At 42.6% G+C, this 15,726-nt stretch overlaps 1 protein-coding gene across 5 annotated transcripts in view; it reads left to right on the top strand.

Moving 5' to 3' along the window:
* MSLN (mesothelin) overlaps positions 1–15,726 on the top strand; it is a 34,237-nt gene that overhangs the window by 16,229 nt on the left and 2,282 nt on the right. For 3 of the 5 annotated variants that reach the window (XM_085592066.1, XM_085592062.1, XM_085592063.1), the window contains 14 exons: positions 574–720; positions 835–884; positions 1,327–1,447; positions 3,091–3,176; positions 3,794–3,923; positions 5,047–5,237; positions 6,377–6,467; positions 7,686–7,797; positions 8,401–8,588; positions 9,489–9,641; positions 10,569–10,702; positions 11,334–11,461; positions 12,710–12,804; positions 15,381–15,570. In XM_085592066.1, the coding sequence (XP_085448192.1) occupies positions 574–720; positions 835–884; positions 1,327–1,447; positions 3,091–3,176; positions 3,794–3,923; positions 5,047–5,237; positions 6,377–6,467; positions 7,686–7,797; positions 8,401–8,588; positions 9,489–9,641; positions 10,569–10,702; positions 11,334–11,461; positions 12,710–12,804; positions 15,381–15,570 (1,816 nt within the window). Of the gene's footprint in view, positions 1–573; positions 721–834; positions 885–1,326; positions 1,448–3,090; positions 3,177–3,793; positions 3,924–5,046; positions 5,238–6,376; positions 6,468–7,685; positions 7,798–8,400; positions 8,589–9,488; positions 9,642–10,568; positions 10,703–11,333; positions 11,462–12,709; positions 12,805–14,442; positions 14,799–15,380; positions 15,571–15,726 lie in introns of those variants that run through there. The other 2 variants (XM_085592067.1, XM_085592064.1) reach the window with 2 other exon arrangements.

Below are 15,726 nucleotides of genomic sequence, written 5' to 3' on the forward strand. Positions count from 1 at the left end.
CCCAGAAGCTGCTTCCCAGTGGATGTTCCCAGGGAAATAATATAAATGGGGCAGAATTAATTCAAGGTTGGGTTTGATGCTGGAGGTCTTTTCCAACCTCAGCAATTCTCTGGTTCTGACACTGCCATGGTTTGGACTAAAACTGGGTGAGATTTGCCACACAAAACTGGGTGAGATTTGCCATGATTTGAACTAAAACTGGGTGAGATTTGCCACATAAAACTGGGTGAGAATTGCCACATAAAACTGGGTGAGATTTGCCATGTAAAACTGGGTGAGATTTGCCATGTAAAACTGGGTGAGATTTGCCATGTTTTGAACTAAAACTGGGTGAGATTTGCCGTGTAAAACTGGGTGAGATTTGCCACATAAAACTGGGTGAGATTTGCCATGTAAAACTGGGAGAGATTTGCCATGACTTTGAACTAAAACTGGGAGAGATTTGCCATGACTTTGAACTAAAACTGGGAGAGATTTGCCATGACTTTGAACTAAAACTGGGTGAGATTTGCCATGGTTTGGGCTAAAACTGGGTGAGATTTACCATGGTTTGTTCTGTTGGGTTTTTTCAAGGTTTCCTCCAGGGTTGGCCACCCCGCTGAGCTGGTGAAGCTCATTCCCAATGCTCTGGCCAGCTACATCCCAAAATCCCTGCTTGTTTTTGAGGAAGAGAAGCCAAACGTTGAGGATCTCAACAACAAACCATGGAGCAGAGAGCAGGTAAGGGGGGTGAGCTCCTCCTTCCCAGCTCTGCCCTCTGTGGGGCTGTGAATTCCACAATTCCCCCTGGGAATTGAGCCCTTTTCCCTGGAAAACCTCTGCCTCTGTTTCCAGGCTGCAATGTTTTTCAGTGACGTGGTGAAGGCAGAGCCTGACTTCAGCAGGTAGAGATTTTCCCATTTTCTGTTTGTTTTCCTGGCAATTCCCACCCTTCCCGTGGTGCAGCCACATCCACCCCCTGGAATCCACGGGAGCAGATGGGAATTGGGATGGGAACCCAAACACAGCCGTGGAACATGGAGATTTCCCAGGGCTCAGCTGCCAAACACACCCTGGGACCACATTTTCTGTCTAAAGTGATGCTGCTGGCTCAGGCTGCACTTGGAATCCTGCTCCACATTGCCTCTGGAAGGAATTTCCAAGCAGGGAATGCATTTCCAAACCATCCAGAGGGCAATTCCAGGGATTAATTTAGAGGGGTTGATGACGTATTTGAGATGAAAATGATGAAAATAGAGGTTTTTATCTGGAAGAAGCGGCGGGGTCAGCTCTGACTGCACCTTCCTGAAGGTTTTTCCATTCTATTTTCCTGCTGGGAATTGCCAGGCTCTCCCAGTCCGTGCTCCAGGGCTTCACTTGTGCTGCTGCCAACGCCGTGGGGGCAGAGAGGTCCCAGGAGCTGGCCAAGGAGATGAGGAAGAAGAAGGTCAGGCTGGGCCAGGACCAGGTAATGCCCACACTGCCAAGGGTTGGTCCTGCAGGGGCCAAAAGGGAATTGTTCAGCCAGAACAAGCCCTGGGGTGCAGGGATGTGCCAAGGGGGGTGAGGATGGGTTTAGGGACAGCTTCTTCCCCCAGAGGGTGACCCAGGGCAGGGGGGTGTGGGGATCCAGGGATTCCCTCTGGCTGCCCTGGGACCCATGGACAGAGATCACAGACAGTGTCTCTCTACAGAGCCCCCAGAGACACTGGCTGTGATCTCTGGCCATGGAAAAGAGTTTTCAATCTTACAGGACCAATTACCAGCTCTGAGTGTTTGATATCAGTCATAATTAAGTGTGGCACGGGTGCAAAAGTAAAATTTTAGGATTCTAGATGAGGGGTCCAAAGGGGACAAGCTGGAGGAAATTGGGTGTGCCTTGTCCTTTTTCTCCTTCTTCATGCCCTCCATGTCTCACTGTAGTATTAAAATTTGTCTATTAGTTGAAACTAAAAACACACTGTTCAACATAAATGATAGATATTAACGCATTATTATTAATATAACACGCATAGTTTCTGGTATTTAATGTTTGTCACATCCCACTGAGGGCAGAGCCCCACACGCTGCCCTGCAAAACAAACCTACAGGAGGGCAGCAGAACATGTGAGAGATAAACAAAAATAAACAACCTTAAAAACCAACACAAACAAATTACAGCTTCTTCTTTAACAACAAAGCAAAAAACCAAAAACTTCCTACAATCTCAAAATCATCAATACCACAAATCCCAACGGGGGGATGTTGGGGTCAGGGTGGTCCCTGTGGAGCAGCAAATGTCCTGGGTGTCCCTCCCACAGCTCAGAATTTCCCTGAGGAGAGGAGAAATCCAAACCCTCTGATTTCCATCTTCTTTGTCTCCTCTCTCTTTTTTTTTTTTTAATTTTTTTTTCTTTCTTCAGAGCAGTGTAAAATCTTTTGGGGATTATTTGCTTCTTTTCTTTTCTGCCATGGTCAGGATTAAATGGGTGAGATGGTGTTTCTTGTTCAGACTCAGATGTCTGTTAGTTTTTATCTCTGTCACAGTCTCACAAACCCTGAGTTCTGCAGCACTTCAACAAATTAAAAATGGAGCCCTGTCTCCTTCTCTACAAGGCCTTTTAAAGATCAGCTGTCCAATTAAGAAACGACACCTGAATTATTTTCACTTTTAACCCAATAACCAGCCACCTGTGCCCTGCAATGTGGGCTTTTTATCCAATTACACAAAACCACCCAAACCCATGGAGGAGAAGGAGAAGAAGGACCAGTCTCCTCCTTAAAATGAAATATTTATTACTATATTATAAAATGTATTCTATAACTACTATATTCTAAAATACTATACTCTAGATGTACTCTATTCTAAAAAGATATATTTTATATTCAATATTCTAAAGCTTTAAACTCTTAAGTTTTCCACCACGTGATTACTTCTATTCAAACTCAAATAATTCTCATAATTCCACTTCTCCCATTCAATTTGGGGAGCTTCTCCACGGCCTCAGGTCAAATGCAGTATTCTCCTGAGGGGGTCAGTGCACAGAAAGAAGAAATTCCAACGATTTTTACATTATTTTACCTTTTCCCTGGTGGTTTCTCTGCTCCTCTCCATCCCTGCTGTCCTTCCAGCTGAGCTGCCTGCTGAAGATGGTGACTGTGCACGGGATTCCCAAGGATTTGGACACTTATCCCCAAGACCTGCTGCTGTTTTTGAGGTAAATCTGCTGTTTTTGAGGTAACTCTGCTGTGCTTTTCGTCGTGTTGCCTTAGAGCAACGTGGGGGAAAATAAGGATTAGTTTATAACCAGGCTGGCTGATTTGATTTCTGTTGCAGAGCTGTTTAGGCCTCTTCAAGGGGAATAAAAAATGGGATTGCAGAAAGCTGGAGAGGGTAGATTTATAGGAGAAATTGGAATAAATCCTTCCTTGTGAGGGTGGGGGGGCCCAGATTTCCCAGAGCAGCTGAGGCTGCCCCATCCCAGGCAGAGTCCAAGGGCAATTTTAGCATTCCCAGGCCTCTGAAAGTGCTTTTCCCTTACAACACCAAAGAAAACAGGGAATAAAGTGGATTCCCCTGTTCCAATACCTTCCTGCTGTGGTTCTGTACCCAAACCTTGAACAGTTTTAAGCTCTGTCTCACACAACAGATTCCTTCAGGTGAAAACTTTTTTTTTTTAAGAACCATTTTTTAAATTTGAGGAATTTTTAAATGGCATTGAAGAAAACTGGGGAAGAGCAACGCCTGGAGTTCAGTGTGGAAGATGTTTTATCAGACATGGGATGTGTTGGGCTTGATCTCATTCCCTAAAATTCTTGGAGTTTGTCTTTCCAGCCCCTCAGACTATGCAGCCACGGGGAACTGCAGCCAGTTTTTCATCAATGTTGGGAAGGCAAACGGGGATGTTCTGCCCAGGGAGGACCCTCAGAGGCAGCAGCTGCTCCTGGAGGCTCTGGAGTGTCTGGTATGAGGAGAGGGATTGGGGTCCTGCAGGGATTGGGGGTCCTCTAGGAGCTGGGATCCTGCAGGGATTGGGATCCTGCAGGGATTGGGATCCAGGGATGCTCCATCCCAATTAATGCTTCTGCCTTTATTCCAGAGAATTCCTGGCACACAAATAAATAAGGAAAATGCTGAGATCCTGTAGGGATTTGGGTTCTGCAGGAATTTGGGTGCTGCAGGGATTGGGATCCTGTAGGAGTTGGGATCCTGCAGGGATTGGGATCCAGGGATGCTCCATTCCAATTAATGCCTCTGCCTCTATTCCAGAGAATTCCTGGCACAAAAATGAATAAGGAAAATGCTGAGATCCTGTAGAGTTTGGGGTCTTGTAGAGTTTGGGGTCTTGTAGGGTTTGGGGTCCCACAGGGCTTTGGGTCCAGGGATGCTCCATCCCAATTAATGCCTCTGCCTTTACTCCAGAGAATTCCTGGCACAAAAATGAATAAGGAAAATGCTGAGATTCCTCAGGGGTTGCTTGGCATCCTTCAGGAACTGGGGTCCTGCAGGGATTGGGATCCAGGGATGCTCCATCCCAATCAATGCTTCTGCCTTTACTCCAGAGAATTCCTGGCACAAAAATGAATAAGGAAAATGCTGAGTCCTGCAGGGATTTGGGTCCTGTAGGGATTTGGGTCCTGCAGGAATTGGGATCCAGGGATGCTCCATCCCAATCAATGCCTCTGCCTCTATTCCAGAGAATTCCTGGCACACAAATAAATAAGGAAAATGCTGAAATTCTGCAGGAATTTGGGTCCTGCAGGGATTGGGATCCAGGGATGCTCCATCCCAGTTAATGCCTCTGCTTTTACTCCAGAGAATTCCTGGCACACAAATAAATAAGGAAAATGCTGAGTCCTGCAGGGATTTCGGTCCTGTAGGGATTTGGGTCCTGCAGGAATTGGGATCCAGGGATGCTCCATCCCAATCAATGCCTCTGCCTCTATTCCAGAGAATTCCTGGCACACAAATAAATAAGGAAAATGCTGAAATTCTGCAGGAATTTGGGTCCTGTAGGGATTTGGGTCCTGCAGGGATTGGGATCCAGGGATGCTCCATCCCAGTTAATGCCTCTGCTTTTACTCCAGAGAATTCCTGGCACACAAATAAATAAGGAAAATGCCGAGGTCCTGGGCTGGCTGGTGTGTGACCTGGGTGAGGAGTACATCAGGAGTTCTAGGGGCAGTTTGCTGAAGGCTTTGAGCCAGTGTGGATCTTTCCTGCCTGAGCAAGAAGAGGCCATCAGGGACGTCCTCAGCAGTGGCAACACCACCTTTGGGTATGGGATTTCTCCTGGACTGTTCCCTTAATCAAACCCGTGGTGCTATTAAGGCCTGAGTGGACTCCAGCCAAGCAGCTTGATCAAAAACCCAAAAATCTTCTTGCTCTTGAGCTTTACTTTTATGTTGTTTAGTTGAAATTATTTCAGCCGAAAGGCCTGGGTGTAATTCTCCTGAAAAAAATAAGTGGTCACTCCTCTGCCTCTCTTACTCATTATAAAAGCTTTTCCTTTGGTCTGAAAAATTAATTTTTCATTAATCAAACTTCTCTGACTGGCCTGGTGCTGACAGGTGAGCTCAAGCTGTTGGTCAGGCACAGATTTCCAGGAGCCAATCTGCCTCTGCCTGTCCAGTGAGAGATGTTTGATAAATCCCTCTTCTAACACACAGGGAAGCAAAATATTTTCCTTCCCACGTCAGTTACCCCAAGATCTTGGCACTGAATGGGGCCACAGTGAGCAAGAGAAATTCTTTGGGTTCCAGAAAGAGCCTTAAGAAAAGGAGGTGTTTGTTCAAGGCCATTTTCCCACCCAGCTGCCCTGATTTATGTCCCTGACAACTTCTCCTGCCCTGCTGCAAGGAAATTTGGTGCAGCAGGAAGTGATTGAGGTGTTTGAGGGCTTAAATCTGATGTTTTCTTAGTGTCACATGTTAAATCCTGGAGGATTTAAGGGTGGTTTTTACAGTTTTGTTCTTCCTTGAGAGGTGATTAATGTTCATTTTTGTTGTAGCTTTGTGATAGAGATAGAAATGGGGCAGATGAGACCCTTGTTTTTTTGTGTCAAATAGCTGGATTTTTAATTTATATAGCTAATTTTATATGATATTAGAAGGTACTGTGTTTGAATTTAATAGGTTAGAAAATTATTGAAACTAATTGGTTGGTAATGGATAGTGTATATGTTTATTACATTTTTCTAAATAGTTTATATATTTTTCTTTATGGAGTTTTATGGGACATACTTCTTATTTTTGTAGGTGCAGACTATTTTCTAACAAGAATAGATTGTTATGGAAATTGATTTTTTAATTTTTATAAGTATTTTCCTGTGGAAATTGAATAAGGTAGCTTAGATTACATTTTATAAGGCTTTTCTTCCATTAGGTTTTCCTTATTTGCCCACATTTTTGCCTGCAGGCCTCCTGAGGCTTGGTCAGCGTTCACCCTGAGCGAGCTGAGCGGGCTGATCCCCGTGCTGGGTCCCAGCATCCTGCAGCAGATCCCCAAGGTGGGTCAGGGATTTTTGGGAAGCTCTGCTGGGCTGGGGATGGGGCTGGCAGCTGCTGGGGGCGTTGAGCCAGCCTGGTTCCAGCAGTTCTGCCTTTGGAAAGAGCCTGGTGCCAGAGGGATGGGCTGGTGTGGGAAGGGAGGAGCTGCTGCTGGAGCAGAGGCTGGGCAGAGTTAAAGAATAAAGCAGGGATTTATTAAAAAGCCTTCAAAGATGCACCTGGGGCAGTGCAAGATCCCAGCTGTGACTCCACCCAAGATGGACCCTGGGTCAGGAGTTTTCACACTTTTACAAGTTTTGGTCCATTTCCATGTTGGGTTCATTGTCCAGTTCCAGTCCCACCCTCCCAGGCTGCTCTCCTCCATTCCCTGCTGGTTGCACTTTTTGGGGCTGGAGCTGCAGCGTGTCCTTGGTTCTGGGCTGGAAAAGGATTGTTCAGTGTGCTGAGCTGGTTCAGGATTGTTCTGTGTGCTGAGCTGGTTCAGGATTGTTCAGTGTGCTGAGCTGGTTCTGGGCTGGTTCTGGATTGTTCAGGGTGCTGAGCTGGTTCTGGGCTGGAAAAGGATTGTTCAGTGTGCTGAGCTGGTTCTGGGCTGGTTCTGGATTGTTCTGGGTGCTGAGCTGGTTCTGGGCTGGTTCAGGATTGTTCAGTGTGCCTGAGCTGGTTCTGGGCTGGTTCAGGATTGTTCAGGGTGCTGAGCTGGTTCAGGATTGTTCTGTGTGCTGAGCTGGTTCTGGGCTGGTTCAGGATTGTTCAGGGTGCTGAGCTGGTTCAGGATTGTTCTGGGTGCTGAGCTGGTTCTGGGCTGGTTCAGGATTGTTCAGGGTGCTGAGCTGGTTCAGGATTGTTCAGTGTGCTGAGCTGTGAGGAGAGCTGCTGACACTTCAAATGGAGTTCAGAGTTACAAACCAGTGCAGTGCAGAATCTGGAAAATATAAAAGCTCAGACTTAAGGCACCAGAGCTGACAGACTGGAACTGCAAATCCAGGTCACTGCCAGCCCCTTCCTGCCACTTGGGGAGAGCAGGAATAACTTTCTGAGGAGCTTTGTGAGGAGCTCCACTCACCGATGGCCTGGGGGAAAGGGAGAATGGAACATTTAAGGAATTGCAAAGCTCAGGTTCTCCAGGCTCAGAGCCCGGCGTGTGAGGAGCAGGAGCTGTGCTGGAGACACATCCAGCATTCCCAAATCCCCCTGATGATCCCTTTTCCTTGCAGAAGGCTTTGACCACCTGGCTGAGGAACTTTGCCTGGGATTCATCCCTGTCCAGGGAGGAGCTGGCCACTGTTGTTGGGGAGCTCCTGCCCCGCCGGCACAAGCGAGAGGATGGTAGGGAGCTGCCCCTGATCCAAACCATTCCCTCTGGGACTGGGGTCACCCCGACATTCCCTCTGGGACTGGGGTCACCCCGGCATTCCCTCTGGGACTGGGCTCACCCCGACATTCCCTCTGGGACTGGGCTCACCCCGACATTCCCTCTAGGACTGGGGTCACCCCGACATTCCCTCTGGGACTGGGGTCACCCCGACATTCCCTCTGGGACTGGGCTCACCCTGATATTCCCTCTGGGACTGGAGTCACCCCGACATTCCCTCTGGGACTGGGGTCACCCTGACATTCCCTCTGGGAGCAGGAGTCACCCCGACATTCCCTCTGGGACTGGGGTCACCCTGACATTCCCTCTGGGAGCAGGAGTCACCCCGACATTCCCGCTGGGACTGGGCTCACCCTGGAGCTCCTCAGGCCTTGGGAGGGGCTCCCAGGGAGGTTTGGAGTCTCCATCCCTGGAGGTGTCCAAGGAACTCAGTGCTGGTGACAAAGTGGGGATCGGGCACGGATCAACTTTGGAGGTTTTTCCAACCAACACGATTCTGGCATCCAAAGCTTGGAGCCAAAAAATTTAATTTAACTCTGAGTTTTCCATGGCTTCAGCAGGTTGCCCAGCTGATCTGGTGATAACAGAGGCAGTTCTGAACGATGATATGATGCCTACCTACTACAGCCCCGAGCAGCTGCGTGCCTGCCTCCAGAATTCCTCCCTGGAAAATCACCTCTCCCAGCTTGGCACCTACCCCTTCTCCATCCCCCAGCTGGCTGTGATGAAGAAATACCTGGAAGAGGTAATTCCAGCCCAAGAATGCCCAGTTTCCACTGATGGGATCTCTCAGGGCCTTGTCCTGAGGAATTTAGGATCTTCAGGGGTCTCAAATTTCCACTGATAGGATCTCTTGAGGCTTTGTCCTGGGGAATTTAGGATCTCCAAGAATAGGATTCAAAGGATGGGATCTCTCAGAGCCTTCGCCTGGTGAATTTAGGATCTCCATGGATCTCAGCTTTCCACTGATGGGATCTCTCAGGACCTTGTCCTGGTGAATTTAGGATCTCCAAGGATCTCAAATTTGCACCAGCTCCATTGGTCCTGAAGTGAAAACAACCCACCCCATTGGTGCAAAGTGCTTGACGCAGTGATAGGATTAACTATAAACAATGTGAAAAACAAGAAATACAGAGAATTATTTACATTCTTCTGCAGCTCTTTCCCAGGCTTCTGCCTGGCTGGAAACTCCCGTTTCTCTCTTTGACTGAATCTGAGTCCCACAGTAGCCATAACCGGTGTCTCCACAGCGTTATCCCAATGGTTATCCCAAAAAAGTCCTCTCCAACCTGGGTCCTTTCCTTTCACTCCACCTTTCCCTCAGGCTGAGCCCAGCTACTCAACCCCCTCCATAGCCATAACTGCTGTTTCCACAGCGTTATCCCAATGTTTATCCCAAAAAAGTCCTCTCCAGCCTGGATCCTTTCCTTTCACTCCACCTTTCCCTCAGGCTGAGCCCGGTTCCTCAGCCCTGCTCCATAGCTCCATAGCCATAACCGGTGTCTCCACAGCGTTATCCCAATGGTTATCCCAAAAAAGTCCTCTCCAACCTGGATCCTTTCCTTTCACTCCACCTTTCCCTCAGGCTGAGCCCAGCTACTCAACCCCCTCCATAGCTCCATAGCCATAACCGGTGTCTCCACAGCGTTTTCCCGATGGTTATCCCGAAAATGTCCTCTCCAACCTGGGTCCTTTCCTCACCCTGATCAGCCCCGGGGAGGTTTCCACCTGGAATCTGAGCTCTGCTGACCTGCTGGCTGCATTCCTGAGAACCCAGCCCCAGCCCTCGGATTCCCTGGTAGGGCTTGGGTTTGCTTTCCTGCCTTTGGGATGAACGGAGCGGGTCCCCAGGGGGTTGAAGCATCTTTGGTGCCGGAATTTTGGGTGGCCCGATGGACAGAAATTTTATAAAAGAAAGGCCTCATAAAATCAGGCCTTTCTGTTCTAAGCTAACCTACTCAATTCCCATTAGAAAGAAAACATGAGAGTAAAAATCAGCACAGCAAGCTACTGTAAAAAAACAGTTCACACCTATAAAAACAAGACATTCATCCCATAAAATCCATTTAAAATATAAACATATCTATAAAAAAGTTTCATAAACATATAACATACATATATAACATATATATATAACATATATATTATATATATAAATATATAGCATATATAAAAATATATAATATATAAAAATATATATAATATATTTTATATATATAAATATATATATAAACATAACATATATAAATATATAACACATATACAAATATATAACATATATTGTTTAATAAACAACAACCCTTACCAACCAATGAACTAAGTTTCACTAGATTACTAACTAATTAAATTCAAACGCAATACCTGCTAATACCATATAAAAATGGTATGGAATAAAAATAATAAAAATAAATAAAATTTTATTGACTAGAAAATATTAGAATAAAACAATACTTAATATAAAGTATTAAAATAAAATAAAATTCAATAATTAAATAATTTAAAAAGACAAGATCATATAAATGGCTCACAATAAAAAAACCTATTCTGCACCAAAAACCCAAATATCTCATCCCATTTCTAGCTCTAACACAAAACTCATAGCAACACGAACAGATCCGAAATGGATCCCTTTTATATTTGTAACTATAAAATAGAGATTTTCTTTCGGGGGGTGCAACCACACCTCCTGATTCAATCCAATTCATCTAATAAATTGATTTTCCAGGCCTCGGCAGCGATTAATCGCTACACGGAGCTGGGCAATGCCCTGAACGCCACGGCCCTGGATGCCGTTGGCACCAAGTACGTGTGCCTGCTGAATGCCACCCAGCTGGAGGCCATCCACCCCCCCGTCCTCAAGTGAGTCCCACGTTGGCGTGTCCTGGCTTCTCCCAAAATCCCTTCCCCATCCTTTTCCTTTTTGCTGCTCTCAGGGAAAGGGAATTTAGGAAGCACCTCAGAACCTGCCAGCCCGGGCTGGGATTTCCACTCAAACTCTCTTTATTTCAGCCCAACAGGCTGCAAATCGGACTCTGTGCCCGCTTCCGTCTGCAAAAGAGCAAATTAAATTGAGTTTCGTAGAGTTAATGAGTCGTTAAGGCTGGAAAAGGCCTCTCAGATCATCAGCCGCCGCCAGCAGTTGATGGTCACCACTGAACCATCAATGGCCACATCCTCGAGGTTTTTCAGCATTTCCAGTTTGAATCCCTCTGGAAGAGTGAATGAAATTAAATGAAATTAATTAATTACCGCTTGGCAAGCACACAGATTTATTGGGCACCATCAGAGCCATCATCACTCGAAGGACAAATTCTCAGCAGGAAATTCTCTGGGCCATTGTCTTTCCTCTCAGCTTCTCCTCACAGAGCTGGGAATTAGGGATCACCTGTGCTGTGCAGAGAAACGCAGAAGAACACTCCGAATATGCAAAAATTGAACATGTTGAAGAGAATAAAAGCTTTTTTCACCCTAAATTTTTATTTTCCTGCAGAATGGTGTCTCTGGATCCTTCAGCCTGTTCTCAGGAGACAAAGAACATCTTGTACCAGAAAGCCAAAGAAGCTTTCTCTGAGCAGCACCATTTTCCTGCTTACTATGAGCTGATTTTACCTTACCTGGGTATGTAAAAAACCCCAGGATGTTGTGGGGAAAGAGAACTCCTGGCCACAAAATAAACGGGCATCAAAATCCATCAAAGATTTGGGAATTTTCACTCAAGTTGTTAAAAGTTTGTCTTCCCAGCTTGTAGATGGCACAAAATATTCTCAGCCTGCTTTAAATTGCCCAAATCTCTTTCCAGACCATCACAAGGAAAATCAAACTCGGGATTTATCTCAAAGCCCTTTTCCATGTCACAATTTTAGTTTTTTCTCCCTGTTAAGCCAAGAATTTTTCCAAATTCTCCTCACCCTTCTTTCCACTGTCTGGCGTGGCCACAGATTTTTTAATGCCCAACAAAATAACTCCCAATAAAAGAAGGAGGAGCATCCTTATGTTTGGCAGCTGGGCCTCAGCGTGTTATCAGCCTAATGGATTTTGGAGAAATGTTAATTTTGTGCAGAGAGCCAGCAGAGCTCCTTTGGGCTGTGCCATCCCCATTATCAGCCTAATGAATTTTCGAGAAATGTTAATTTTGTGCAGAGAGCCAGCAGAGCTCCTTTGGGCTGTGCCATCCCCATTATCAGCCCAGATTAATGAATTTTGGAGAAATGTTAATTTTGTGCAGAGAGCCAGCAGAGCTCATTTGGGCTGTGCCATCCCCATTATCAGCCTAATGAATTTTGGAGAAATGTTAATTTTGTGCAGAGAGCCAGCAGAGCTCCTTTGGGCTGTGCCATCCCAATTATCAGCCTAATGAATTTTGGAGAAATGTTGATTTTGTGCAGCTAGCCAGCAGTGCTCATTTGGGGTGTGTCATCCCCATTATCAGCCCAGATTAGCGGATTTTGGAGAAATGTTAATTTTGTGCAGAGAGGCAGCAGTGCTCATTTGGGGTGTGTCATCCCCATTATCAGCCCAGATTAGCGGATTTTGGAGAAATGTTAATTTTGTGCAGAGAGCCAGCAGTGCTCATTTGGGGTGTGTCATCCCCATTATCAGCCCAGATTAACGGATTTTGGAGAAATGTTAATTTTGTGCAGAGAGCCAGCAGAGCTCATTTGGGCTGTGCCATCCCCATTATCAGCCTAATGAATTTTGGAGAAATTTTGATTTTGTGCAGAGAGCCAGCAGTGCTCATTTGGGGTGTGCCATCCTTATTATCATCCCAGATTAATGAATTTTGGAGGAATGTTAATTTTGTGCAGAGAGCCAGCAGAGCTCCTTGGGGCTGTGCCATCCTTTGATGTTCTCCTTGCTTTGGTGCAGGGGGGGCTCCTGCTGCAGATCTCAAAGTTCTCAGCAAGAAGGACGTGAACATGAACGTGTCCACCTTTGTGACCCTGAGGAGAGACGCTCTCATGGTGAGCTGGCCTTCAGAATTCCTTCATTCCCTGCATTGGGTGTGCTCAGTGCAATTCCATCAAATCCAAAATGTATTCATTCAGAGCAGTGGAAAATTGGGGAAAGGGCCTGAAATTCCTTCAAAAGTAGAATTTGAAGTCCTGGGTGGATGCAAAGAAATCCTCAAATCCAAATTCCATCAAATCCAAAATTTATTCGTTTAAAGCAGTGGAAAAGTGGGGAAAGGGCCTGAAATTCTTTAAAAAGTAGGAGTCCTGGATGGATGCAAAGAAATAATCAAATTCAAATTCCATCAAATCCAAAATTTATTCATTCAGAGCAGTGGAAAAGTGGGGAAAGGGCCTGAAATTCTTTAAAAAGTAGAAGTTGGAGTCCTGGATGGATGCAAATAAATAATCAAATCCAAATTCCATCAAATCCAAAATTTATTCATTCAGAGCAGTGGAAAATTGGGGAAAGGGCCCGAAATTCCTTCAAAAGTAGAATTTGAAGTCCTGGATGGATGCAAGGAAATCCTCAAATCCAAATTCCATCAAATCCAAAATTTATTCATTCAGAGCAGTGGAAAAGTGGGGAAAGGGCCTGAAATTCCTTAAGAAGTAGAATTTGGAGTCCTGGATGGATGCAAATAAAGAATCAAATCCAAATTCCATCAAATCCAAAATTTATTCATTTAAAGCAGAAAGTGGAGAAAATGGAGAAACCCACCACATTATTTAGTGCATTAATCAAGAAATATGGAAATCAACAAGAATTCGACATTGACAAACTAAAACCACACCAAAATTAAAATAAACTTATGCATAAATTAAAATCGAAAAATAATGTTTAAAAAATTGAAAAATAATTAAGGTATAAAATTATATTAAAGATAGAATTAAGATTATAAAAATGTTGTTATTAATTATATTATTATCGTTTCTATATAATCATAATCTATATAATATAATTGTTTATATAATATAATATTATTTATATTTTATTTTTTATTATCCTATATTACAATGTATTAGGTTATTATATTACTTATATTTTATTATTTAATATATTATTACAATATTACATAACATTACTTATCTTATTATTTATCACTTATAAAGTTAATAATATAATATATAAATTACTTTATACTTTATATAAATTAATATATATTTATATTAATATATATAATATATTAATTAATATATACTCTTGTTTATGTAGTTAAAGAAGTTCCTCGTTTATTTTTAAATAAATATTCATACTTTAACATATTTTTATTTAGAAAATATTAAAAAATGTATATATTAAGTCATATGTATTATAATTTTTAACATATAATAGATATTTAAGATTACATATTTATTAATTATTTGTTATTTTTTTATTAATTTATTAAATTTTGGGCTTCTCATTTCTATCTGTGATACGAGGTCTATAAACAGTTGTGATTTTTTTGATTTAGAAAAAAATGAAATTTTTTTACTTTTTCTTTATTTTTGGAATTTTTTGGGGGGGGGTTTCGGGATTTTTTTTATTTTCTTTGATTTCTTTTAAATTTTTTTAAAATTTTCCTGTTTTTTTTTTTATTATTTTGGGGGATTTTTGGTGGGATTTTTAAAATTTTTTAAAATTTCTTGGATTTTTTTATTTTGTAGGATTTTTGTGGGATTTTTTTTTTAATTTTTTAAAAATTTTCTTGGATACTTCTTTTTTAATTTTTTCGGGATTTTTTTTGGCTTTTTTAATTTTTCTATTATTATTTTTCAGGATTTTTTTTGGCTTTTTAAATTTTTTCTTTTTTAATTTTTCAGTATGTTTTTTTGACTTTTTAATTTTTTTTTTTTAATTTTTCAGGATGTTTATTTGGCTTTTTAAATTTTTTTTAATTTTCAGGATGTTTTTTCAGCTTTTTAAATTTTTTTTTTAATTTTTCAGGATTTTTTTTGGCTTTTTAATTTTTTTTTTATTATTATTTTTCAGGATGTTTTTTCGGCTTTTTAAATTTTTATTTTTTTAATTTTTCAGTATGTTTTTCTTGGCTTTTTAAATTTTTATTTTTTTAATTTTTCAGTATGTTTTTCTTGGCTTTTTAAATTTTTTCTTTTTTGATTTTTCAGTATGTTTTTTTGACTTTTTAAATTTTTAATTTTTCAGGATGTTTATTTGACTTTTTAATTTTTTTTTAATTTTTCAGGATGTTTTTTTTGACTTTTTTAATTTTTTTTTTAATTTTTCAGGATGTTTATTTGACTTTTTAATTTTTTTTTTAATTTTTCAGGATTTTTTTTTGCTTTTTTAATTTATTTTTTTTTTAATTTTTCAGGATGTTTTTTCGGCTTTTTAATTTTTATTTAATTTTTCAGGATTTTTTTCGGCTTTTTTAATTTTTTTTTTAATTTTTCAGGATTTTTTTTTACTTTTTAAATTTTTTTTTTTAATTTTTCGGGATTTTTTTCGACTTTTTTAAATTTTTTTTTGAATTTTTCAGTATTTTTTTGGCTTTTTTAAATTTTTATTTTTAAATTTTCATTTTTTAATTTTTTTTTTTTTAAATCTGTTGTTATTTTTCTCTCCCCGTGTGCTCCCTCCGCAGCCCCTGACGCCCCGCGAGGTGCGGGGGCTGCTGGGGGTGAACGTGGCCCGGCTGGCGCCGTGGCGGTTCCGCGCCCCCGTGCGCGACTGGATCCAGCGGCAGCGCCAGGCGGAGCTGGACGAGCTGCAGCTCGGCCTCACGGGCGGCCTGCAGGACGGCTACATCAACCTGGCCATCCCCAGATTCCCAGGTACCGCCGCGCTTCTTCGGGGGCAACGGCTTATTTTTGGGGGGCAACGGCTTCTTTGGGGGTCAATGGCTTCTTTTTGGGGTCAATGCCTTCTTTTTAGGGTTTAACGCTTTCTTTTTGGGGTTTAACGGCTTCTTTTGGGGGTCAACAGCTTCT

This window comes from Lonchura striata, chromosome 14 (assembly GCF_050655825.1).
Source record: "Lonchura striata isolate lonStrDom1 chromosome 14, ASM5065582v1, whole genome shotgun sequence".
Classification (NCBI taxonomy): Eukaryota; Metazoa; Chordata; class Aves; order Passeriformes; family Estrildidae; genus Lonchura; species Lonchura striata.